Consider the following 11,950-nt stretch of genomic DNA (forward strand, 5'->3'; position numbering starts at 1 on the left):
TGTGTTTTTCAATATATATATATATATATATATATATATATATATATATATTTACAGAATTTTACTGCTGTAAGCAGATATTCAGAAGCAGATTATCACTCAGTATCTCACACCCTTACTAACTTATTACCTTACTAACTTATAAAAATTGTATGTATGTTTGCAGAGTTTATAGGGGAATTGAATAATAAAGGAAAATGTGGCCTATGCAAAAGTTATGGTATTTGTGCTTATTTTGTGTGTGATTTGCTCCATTTAAGTTTTTGTGCCTTCACATAAACATGAGTCCATTCGGAGGCGAGAGAATAAAATTCCATGATTTTTCCCATGTTTTCAGACAACAAACTGACTGGGTAGTTTTATGTCAGTTTGTGGGTCGTTTGGAGCTCCAGGCTCCACACATTCATTGGAAAAGTAGTGTGTGTGTGTGTGTGTGTGTGTTTGTTTGTTTGTTTGTTTTTAATCCGTAGTATGTCCCCTTAAAGTACTATTAATATTGGTCTAAGTGTTGAGCTCACAGTTTCAATTCCAGGTGAAACCCCAGTCATTTGAAGACATGAGTCCTGGAAAGCTAATGTGGCCTTGCTTTCTGGATGGTTAGGACAAACTACCTACCCTCATCAAAACATTACATAGATATATAATGCAGTTTAAGTGCTGACAGAGGCTCAGTTTACATGTCAGTGAAGCATCATAATGATTCTGAAGCTGTAATTAGAAGGTAAATATGCAATCTAGTGTTCCTTTCATGTACACAGTAAATTCACCAGTGTTCACCAGTGTAATAATTTAACACTCTCAGTTTTAAGTTAACACATGATTTAACACTGGAGAATTTGCTGTGTAATGAGGACAATTTTGGTGGTGTACTCTCACACATTATATCATATATAAAGTAGCATGTCTTCTTAATAAGGCATGTGATCACAAACTTTTGAACTCTAATGTATGGGAAAATTCCAGGATGATCTATTACTGTTTATTTATAGACACTTATGATGATGGATGAGTAGGAACTGGGGGAAAATGTTATAGATTGTATTCTAAGTGCACTCTGTGTGTTTATGGAGGGGAAGATCTAATCTAAAATACTGATAGCAGTATGTCCTTGAGTTCCCAAAGTCTTATCAGGTTCCTAAACCCTGGTGTTACAAAATTACTGAGCCATTTTCTTTTAATGGTATACACTATATCCAAAATTTTGCGGACAACTGCTCTTCAGTGTCAATAGGGAGTTTGTTCCCTTTTGCTACAGTAACATCCTCTACATCCTGACACCAATATCATTTTATGGTTTTCAGCCACGCAATGCTCAGTGAAATCAGGTGCTGTTGTTGAATGATTAGTTCTAGATCCCAAATACCACTCCAAGTCATCCCAGTTGTATTGGATGGAGCACCTTCATTCCGGAATATAGTTTCACAGCTCAGTGCTGGTGAGTTTGGTATTCTTCTTACCAACATTAGGTCCTAGGCATAGTGAACTTAGGCTAATATGCAGCTGCTCCAGAGTGTCCCATTTTATGTAATTTATTTTTAAATAATGCATGGTTTTAATGCAATCGTTCTTTTAACAATAGACTACATGCAAACATTACCTTTGACTTTGACTCCAGTGGTTTATAGCTTTTAGTAATTTCTTCCTCAAGATATATAATAGTGTCTAGATTTGTAAGATTTATTGGTTGCAGTAACTTTTTTTTTTCACGAGGCCTGCTATATTCAGGGTTCATCCTTATGCAAGTAAAATGTTCACACCTATCAGAGCTTAACAGCTTATATGGCCTTAGAGTAGAAAGGAGGAGTTTGTGATTAGTGTTGTGAAATCATGCTATGCCGCAGCATAAAAGGCTTCCTCACAAGACATCATAGTAAAATTACAGATGATCTGTCCTGAGATCTCTCTGGCCACAGCAGTCAGATTAAAATGGGCACCTTGTATTTATGTGTTCTTTTTGCTTCTCTGCTGAGGATAACTCAGTGTGCAGGTATGTCATGATTTTCAACATTTATACATTGATTTAAACTATTTTTATTATCCGGAGCAACTTCCAATTAAAATCACCTTAAAATCGCAGGCAATTCTAATGACAGGGGAGTGTGCTGTGTGTGCTGAGATGTGCAGGAAACTGAACCCTAGACTGCTGCATAAAAGTTCAATGTTACTGACTGCACGACACCAACCACATTTGATTTCTCACACGAGATATTTAAGTTCAACACCAGTGCCTTCCACAATTTTCCATATTATACACATTTCAGTGTTAGTGGTTAAAAGCGGTGGTTTGAACTAAAGGAACAGAAAAAATCCAGCAGAAATATTCACCGCAATGCTGACAGGAACCACCTATCTAAAATTTCACATTATATTATTACAAGATATCCAAAATCTCTGTTCTGACAAGACCACTTATCTCCAAATTGTAACTTTACACAAGATGGGGAAAGATATTTCTAACATTGAATGACTTGAGTTACTGTCTGTGAGGAGTTTTTTTGTGTTCTCCTCTTGTTCTGGTTTTCATGGGTTTCATGGGTCCTTAAAGATGCTTGTAGGAGAACTGACTGTGTCAGACTGTCTATAGCTGTAAATGACTGGTTGAGCACTCTCGATGATGCCCTGTGATGGACTAGAGCCCTGCTCAGGTTGTGTTCCTATCTTAAGGCCAATGATTCTGGGTAGGCTCCTGACCCACTGCGACCTGGAACGGGATGAAGTGGTTACAGAAGATGAATGAACGAATTAATGAATGAGCTCTACTTGTATAAATAAAAGTTTATATATATATGTATACAAGACACTTTACATTTTTTGGGTCTAGAGAGGCCCATCAACCAGTAACAGCTTCTAGTGTTTACCGGGAAAACTCACAATAGAAGTTGGAACACAGCTGTTGGGATTTGATTGTATACAGCCACAAATCCTTGTTGTTTTTGCCTCCTAATACAATGGAAGTGTACTTCTCTGAGCGGCCTGACTGAACTCTAAATACCCATTAAAAGTGTGTTTAAATTTATTAATAAAATAAAAACTCACTAATACAAAATTAACAAACAGACCATTTTAAAATAACAAAAATGAAGAAAAAACATAATATAAAAATTAATTCATTTATTTATTCATGAATTGTCTGTAACTGCTTATCCAATTCAGTGTTGTGGTGGGAATCACTGGGTGCAACACAGGAACAAACCCTGGGCAGGACATCACAGGGGCATCACACACTCATATATTCACACCAATGGACATTTTTGCATGGACAATTCACCTATCAATGGGTAGAACACAGCACATTCCTTACAGACAGCCACCTGGAGCAGGGCTCAAACCCGCAATACCAGGATCCTGGAGCTGTGGGACAGCGACCCTACCTGTTTAGCTTAACCAAAAGCTGAAATGTGATCTTGAACATTAGTTTAAATTCCTCCAGTCACTGTTGCCTACTGACCTCAGGTCTGTTACAGATGGATTCCAGTCTTTTGAATTTAGTTTCATTAGTTTAGTAGCTGGAGGAGAGTTTCTCAAGAAGCCATAAAGTGGCGCAAAAGCAGTGACCCACAGACTTGCAGAAGGTTGAGCAACCCGTTACAACAATGCAGTTTAAAGATATACACAAACACAGTGGTGTGCAAAAGTTGTAGTCCACTGACAAGCTTTGTTCACTTTTGAAGTGAACATGAGTTAAAGAGTTACACCGTTTTTCAAAATTCTTGCAAATTGAGAAGTAATGTGTTTGATGAAGTTATCATTTTGGGGGAGGGGCAGAATGGTGGGGCAGCAGGTAGTGTCAATGTTACACAATTCCAGGGTCCTGCGGTTGTGGGTTCGAGACCTGCCCAAGGTTACTGTCTGTAAGGAGTTTGGTGTGTTCTCCCTGTGTCCGCATGGGTTTCCTTCGGGGGGGGGGGGGTTCAAAAATAAGATCTTTAAAATGTTCAATATTTAGAATATTCAAAACCATGTCAAGTAGTATCTTTCCTGCGAAAACTGTGAACAATTCTGGAGGTTTCTCTTGAAACGTGACTGAAAGATCTTCTACAGCACCATAGAAACATCTCATTGAACTGGATTGTTATGACTGGTTATTTACATGTCATTGCTATCCATAGAAAATCATTTAACTGCATTTTTGTAGATTACATTCAATTGAACATAGCAGCTGTCCTGTTTATTGTGTGAAATGTGATGAAATGATGAATGGACCAATAGAAATTCTCCAGAATGATTTGGAAAATGTTTTACATTGACATTGCATTGTAAGTGAAGAAGGTTTTTTTTTCCTTCACCTGTAAAGTTATTATATAGGAGATGGACCGTAACAATATTCCCACAATCCCTCACTACACAAGACACAGTATTAAGTGCTAAACTTCAATGACACTTTGTACTTGTGCATAAAAATGCACAGACATGGGCTGTCTGCTGAAGATGTGTCCATATTTTCAAAATGATTACAACACACCATTCAACCACCACACCATTTGCTTTTGCAAACAACTGTATTTTTCCAGCAGTTAACACTTACCCAGTTCTCACTAGTTCTTCAGAATGTTATTAAGTACTGTCATACATCTATGATATATCATGTTCTCTTTTGTGTTTACACTATATAGAGTAGTTTTATATGAGATTCCTTCTCAAAGAACTTTGAATCATTGAGTTAGAAATCATTGACTCAACAGACTGAAGACAGAGTGATAAAACTAGACCGATATTATGTGAATGGAGTATAACGATACCAGTAAAAGCTGATGTCTTTCAATCATAAACTGAATTCCTCTTTTAGGTTGGTGCTATAAATCCCAGTTCTCCTGTGAGAACAAATGCAGTGGTGAGTTCCCATCACTCTTTATCAAAAAACTTTTTTAAACAAAGAGTTCCTGTTGCTATGTGATATATGCTATGTTCTGGCAGTGACAAAACTGAATTATGCATTTAATAATCAGACTTTGTTCTATAGTACCCAGCCAATGGCTGGGTGTTGCACAATCCTGTGGAGGAAAAAGTCAGTCACCAATCAATATTATAACAAAGAAAGTCACCATTAGGAGCACCCTCACACCACTTAAGTTTAATGGATATCAAGACTTGTTCCACGGCTCCATCACCAACAATGGACACACAGGTAAAATCACAGAAGACTGAAGATATGAATCAGAATAAAACAGATATTTAAATTTTCAGCGTTCAGAAGAGTAGCCTAAATCCACACTCACAAATGAAATGTATCACTGAAACTATTATTAGTACAAGAAAGTATTATTAGTTTATTAGTATTAGTCCATCACTATTTTACTAACATTTACTAAAGATTATTAAAGTAAAATACTTGGCTGAAAGACTACACAGTATAATGTGCTCACAATAACAATTCCACAGAGGTAAACCATAAAATTATTTAAATATTTCAATTTTAATAGACATTTATTTTTGCTTAAGTAGAGTTACTGAAATGTTAAATGTTGAAGAAGAAATGTTGAAATATATAAAATAGAATTTTGTTTTTGATTAATGCTGTAATATTTTTAATAAGCTGATAAGCATGCCAATATTTTATATTCTGAAGACACACTGTCTGCACTGGCCTTAAAAAAAAAAAAAAAAAAAAAAAATATATATATATATATATATATATATATATATATATAATATATACATTTTCATATTATTAATTCTGTCAAATTAATATAATATAATTATTAGGTCAAACACAATCATGATTTTTTTAATCTGACAATTATTTGACTAATAAATTGCAAATAATTTAATTATACTAAGTTTTCCTACTTCTTATTTTTCAAAACCAAGCTGATTCATCTGAAGCTGAAATAAATATACATTACTCAATGCTGCCCTCTGAAGGTGATATAGCACTAGTCAAAAATAAAAACTGTAGATGCTTTCTGACTTAGTTGAACATAAATATACTAAATCTGTTTATGTTTCTACTAGAGTTACTAGCACTATATTGTACTTGCTCCAGCACTGATTTTAACACATTTGTCATGAGTTAATTTGTCACATAGGCTACATTATTTCATGTTTAGTCAAGGTTGGTTTGAATGGCAGTGCTGTGATTTCCGGTGGAGAACTGGAGGCAAGTTACAAAGCAATGGAGTTCCATTTTCACTGGGGCAAGAAGGGAGGACCTGGCTCTGAGCATTCTATTGATGGAGAGAAGTACCCCATGGAGGTATCACTGGATTAATGCTTACAATTTAATTTTAATCCAATGATAAGTGCTGAGATACTGATATTGTATTGGGAGCATTTATACATTATTTTGGTCAGTAGTGTGCATTCAACCAAAATCTTTTATCTCCTCAGATGCATATAGTTCACATTAAGGACAAATACAAAACTGTTGCAGAAGCTCTTCAAGATCCATCTGGGGTGGCTGTACTAGGAATACTGTATAAGGTCAGAAAACTTTTTTTAATGATCATAAAAGAAATACTCAAGCAAATATAGTAGCACTGGGTTTGATTTTAATGGAGAAATTCCATAAGGTTGGCTACATGTATGCACAATTTTATGGTTAAAAAATGAACAAAGCCAGAGTGGTTTGATGTGAAAAATGCAGAATCAGAATTGTTGTGAAAACTTGCAGAGTCAGGACAGTGGTGGATAAAGGAACCAGATATCAGCAGTGGGCAGTACAGTTGTGCAACAGGTAGTGTCGCTGCTACACAGCTGTATGATCTTTGAGTCCTGGGTTTGGTTCTCAGGTCCCTGTCTGTAAGGAGTATAGTGTGTTCTGGGTATTGTTAGGTTGACTGACTATTAAAAGTTGTTCAGGCATAATTACATTTGTTAATTTCAAAAGAAACCACAAAACCCACTTCAGTCATATACACATGTTGAAAATTTGTGATACACCTATATGTTTGGATTTAGATATATGGCTAAAATATCTCTCCCTCGTTTCAATTTCCCTTGTTTGAAAATTGCTAATTTCAACAACGTTGGCATATTATGTCCATATGTGACCAATATAACTGCGAAATTCATGTACTATATGTCATATTTTAGAAATCTATATGGCATACATCAGATTTCTGTGTGGGTTACAACTTCTTTATTATCGATTAATAACACTGCATAATCCAAGCTTAGAATATATGCAGATTCCTAATTTATACTAAATATAATGAATTTATTTAAGATCCCCTAGTCCCTATGATCACACCCACTGTTTTAAAAATAATAAAAATAAAATAATACATCAGTACAACAATTATCTCAAATTCTGAGAATTCTTTAAAAATAAACATTTGGTATAATTGTTACAAACATTTAAAAATGTTGCTGCTATTTTCAAAGTAAATGGCAAATGTCTTATTTTCTACAACAGGATACAGGAAACAACAACCAAAAATATGATCCCATCATAAAGGCGCTGGCAAATGTCAGACACCCTGGTACATTTCACACATTTATTGCTTCATCCATTGTCATGTTCCTTTCTGCTATATCATCTCTTTAGAATGTTTTCATGACAAACCATATGGAACTAAATGTCAAAACATAACGATTGTGAACTGCTTACAAAAATTAGATTACACTACAACTGCAAAATTCATTTCCAGGCAACACATCAGCGCTTGGCTCACTGACTTTGGACGCGCTCATCCCTACTCTTGAGGCACGGTCCCAATACTTCCGCTACATGGGCTCTCTCACTACTCCCAACTGCACAGAAGCTGTCATCTGGACAGTGTTTGAAAACCCCATTCTGCTCAGCAAGGCACAAGTAAGACAGTGGTAGAAGTTTTATTCCAACACTCACTACGCATGTCATGAAATCATTAAAATTAGATCTTAATAGCGTAGTATGTATGTCTAATTCATCATCATTTATATTTATTAATGTGTGAGTATTTGAAATACAGTGATTTCTGAATGTATACACTGTAGTTTTATGACTTACATACTTAGCCAGAGACAGGCATGCAGTGTGACGTCAGTGTTTCTGAAAAGAACATGGAAACACTGACAACAGAGTTTTAAAAAATCTCCACCACCGAGAGCTTTTTCAAGAAGCTCTATTTTCAGTGACCTAAAATGTTGTTTTTGTGTGGACGATAGGCCAGAATGCAGACAAAAAGGTCAGTTTTAAAATATATCTGTGTCTGTGTGGATGGGGTCTCAGTCTCTAACCTAAAGAGACAGGAATTTCCACCTGATGAAAAAAAATATAATAATAATTAAATTAGGAATAGCAACATTAATAAGAATCTAACATTTCCTTGGCTTCCCACTCTCTGGATGGGTAGGATGACCCTGTCGCACACCTCCATTCAGTACACATGTCTATTAGATAACATGACCGAACTGAGCAGTTAGTGTTTCCCTCCAAGCATGATGAGCTGTTCAGGACGTGTTAGCAGCAGTTTGAATAGAAGTAGTGGATCTCTCAGGGGGAGAATATAATTAATAACCTGTTAAAATGTTTTCTTTTTATAAACATGTGCTTCAGTGTTTATTCTCTGTACTTCCATTGTCAGTTGACTATGAATTTGGCACAGGTATCAGCATTTTCATTTAAGAGCAATATGACTTTTCATTAAAGAGCATATTTAACATCAAAAAGTAGTAAATAATATTTGATTATTTATTATTAAAAAAATTTCTATAAATTGTAACTTACATAAGACAAAAAATGAACCAGTTTATGCTCCATGGGTGGCCATGTTTATGTTTAATTGCTGTCAGTTTAATGACTATTTCATTTGAAGAAATCACTTCTGCTTTAAATGCTTATAAAAATATTGTTTATGGCCTTTTATAATTTCGCTTCTTATCTATCTATCAGAACTAACTGACTGTTTATCTTATATTTAACAGCTGTCTTTGTTCTCTGAGCTCTTGTTTCGAAATGGGATGCCGATGGTGGACACATTTCGACCAATCCAGCCTTTGAATGATCGAAAGGTCTTTTATTCTGGAAGCCATATTGTACCTGTTAGCACCATGTTGGTCGTCAGTACTGCTCTCATAACCTTTTCAAACCTGTTGGAATGATGTTACAGTCTTTTACTTACCAACATTAAATATCTTTTATTTTACATTTTAATGATCTGTGAACAATATAACTCTTACGCTTTGTAACAGTAAACGCAACATAAGGCCAAATATTTCTAGGAACCTCTAGGAGTCTTTAGCCATGCTTTATGTATGGAGATAATAGAAATATACAAGTTGACCAATAGTGTTATAAATTGGTGTATTTTAAATGAACAAAAATGCCTCATTACATACAAACATTTGATGTGGCATTGGTCTATTCCATGTGTTCCAAAGTTATATCTTTTTTAAACAGATTTGTTTTCTGTATAATATATTATTTTGAATTCTTGTTTATTTTTTGTTGATATAATCATGTGAAGTGGTGTGAAAAGGTGTTTGCTCACTTCATGGTTTATTTTTTTGCATGTTTGTCTCTCTTAAATGTTTCAGATCATCAGATGTAAATATTAGTCAAAGACAACACAAGTAAACACAAAATGCAGTTTTTATATTTATTTCTCTGTAAAGCACTTTAAATTGCTTCTGTATGAAAGGTGCTCTATAAATAAACTTGCCTTGCTTTGCCTATAACCTTTTCCAGACTGATAGATCTCAATTACTCTCTTTCTTATTTGTTCCTACATTTCTTTGGAGCTTGGCATGATGTCTACCTTTTGAGGATCTTTTGGTCTACTTCGCTTTGTCAGGCAGATCCTATTTAAGTGATTTTAAGTTCAAGTTCAAGAAGTTTATTGTCATTTCAGCAGTATACATTGTTTACAGTACACAGTGAAATGAAATAGCGTTCCTCCAGGACCAAGGTCCTACATAAAACAATACACAACATTAAAGTGCAACTAGTGCAAAGCTAGTGCATACATAAAACTGTACACACACATTAAAGTGCAATAGACATAAAACATAAAACAATACACAACATCTTGATTGCATTTTGTGTTTACTTGTGTTGTCTTTGACTAATATTTAAATTTGTTTGATGATCTGAAACATTTAAGATTGACAATTTTCCAAAAAAATAAGAAATCATGAAGTGGGCAAACACTTTTTTCACACCACTGTATTTATGCCTTTCTAAATTCTAATATGTGTTTTCCCCATGTCCGTGTGGGTTTCTTCTGGGTGTTCCTCCCACAGTCCAAAAACACACGCTGGTAGGTGGATTGGCGACTCAAAAAGTGTCCGTAGGTGTGAGTGTGTGAGTGAATGTGTGTGTGTTTGTGTTGCCCTGTGAAGAACTAGTGCACCCTCCAGGGTGTGTTCCCGCCTTGCGCCCAATGATTCTAGGTAGGCTCTGGATGCACTGCGACCCTGAACTGGATAAGGGTTACAGATAATGAATGAATGAATTAATAAATTCTAATATAATCACCATGATGTGATTCAGTTATAAGATGTAATGATATGGACTAAAAATTGAGTCCATTCCTTTTCTCACTCATATGTGGAATTTAAACATTTAAATCAATTTACTAAAGTGGGATCACTGAGAGTCATTTTATACAAACTGCCGATAAATTAAAATAAAATTTATTTCAAATATTTTTTTCATATTTCAATATATTATAATGCCATTATGACCCATTTAATCTATTTAGTAGGAAAGAGAGAGAGAAAAAACAACAATAGAGTTGTCAGATTGTTAAAGCCTAAAAAATTGTATATTAAAGCTTTCCTTAAAATTTTTCCTAAAATTAAGATCATAATATTCCTAATAAAGCAATTACTACTCATATTACAGTTCATCATTACTAATTGTAAATAATTTATCATTTAAAACCATTTTAGTGGTAATTAAAATATTTACATTTTCAATAAAAATTTTCATAAATGGCGGCATGGTGGCACAGCAGATAGTGTCGCAATCACACAACTCCAGGGACCTGGAGGTTGTGGGTTCAATTCCTACTCTGGGTGACTCTCTGTGAGGAGTTTGGTGTGTTCTCCCCCGTGTCTGTGTGGGTTTCCTCCGGGTGAGTGTCTGTGAGGAGTGTGGTGTGTTCTCTCTGTGTCTGTGTGGGTTTCCTCCAGGTGACTGTCTGTGAGGAGTGTGGTGTGTTCTCCTTGTGTCTGCGTGGGTTTCCTCCAGGTGACTGTCTGTGAGGAGTGTGGTGTGTTCTCTCTGTGTCTGCGTGGGTTTCCTCCGGGTGACTGTCTTTGCGGAGTGTGGTGTGTTCTCTCTGTGTCCGCATGGGTTTTCTTCCGGGTTACTGTCTGTGAGGAGTGTGGTGTGTTCCCTCTGTGTCTGCGTGGGTTTCCTCCAGGTGCTCCGGTTTCCTCCCACAGTCCAAAAACACACGTTGGTAGGTGGATTGGTGACTCAAGTATCCGTAGGTGTGAGTGTGTGAGTAAATGTGTGAGTGTGTGTGTTGCCCTGTGAAGGACTGGCGCTCCCTCCAGGGTGTATTACCGCACACCTCTGGACTCACCGCAACCCTGAACTGGATAAGTGGTTACAGATAATGAATGAATGAATTAATTAATTAAATATTCATAAATAAAAAAGTAAGCAAACACTTGCTGTGATTGCTCAGCATAATATGGGCATTATATTAATTTATATGAATGATGTGAAAAATGTTTGAATACCCTCTCTGTTCAGAAATTAAACCAGGAGCTCTCTAAAGCATTAAAAGTGGCTTTAATGTACCCTTACACTTTTTTGCTCTCATTCATTCAGTCAATCAATACACAATTTTTCCACATGTCTATCTACACCCATCCGTCTGCCTCCCCACCTCTACCAGCCTCATGTTGACTAGATTTGTTTGTTAAGTTTATGCTTTAAGAAACCCTGGCTGTCTGAATTTGCCTGTTTATGTTGTAGGACCAGTGTATTTATCAGATCTGCTACAGAGATATGAGCTGAGCAGAGCTCTCAGATCTTTAGGAACCAGTCAGTTAGGTGAAAACTAAACATGGA

The 11,950-nt window shown here is 35.8% G+C and overlaps 1 protein-coding gene across 1 annotated transcript; it reads left to right on the forward strand.

Annotated features, from left to right (window-relative positions):
* The first annotated feature begins 1,884 nt into the window (after positions 1-1,884).
* On the forward strand, positions 1,885-9,234 carry ca4b (carbonic anhydrase IV b). Its single transcript, XM_066643803.1, has 8 exons — positions 1,885-1,987; positions 4,787-4,831; positions 4,961-5,125; positions 6,048-6,193; positions 6,328-6,420; positions 7,355-7,421; positions 7,590-7,753; positions 8,848-9,234. Exons 1-8 carry the CDS (start codon positions 1,927-1,929, stop codon positions 9,022-9,024), a joined length of 918 nt encoding a protein of 305 aa, XP_066499900.1. The 5' UTR covers positions 1,885-1,926; the 3' UTR covers positions 9,025-9,234.
* The last annotated feature ends 2,716 nt before the right edge of the window (positions 9,235-11,950 follow it).

This window comes from Hoplias malabaricus, chromosome 1 (assembly GCF_029633855.1).
Source record: "Hoplias malabaricus isolate fHopMal1 chromosome 1, fHopMal1.hap1, whole genome shotgun sequence".
Classification (NCBI taxonomy): Eukaryota; Metazoa; Chordata; class Actinopteri; order Characiformes; family Erythrinidae; genus Hoplias; species Hoplias malabaricus.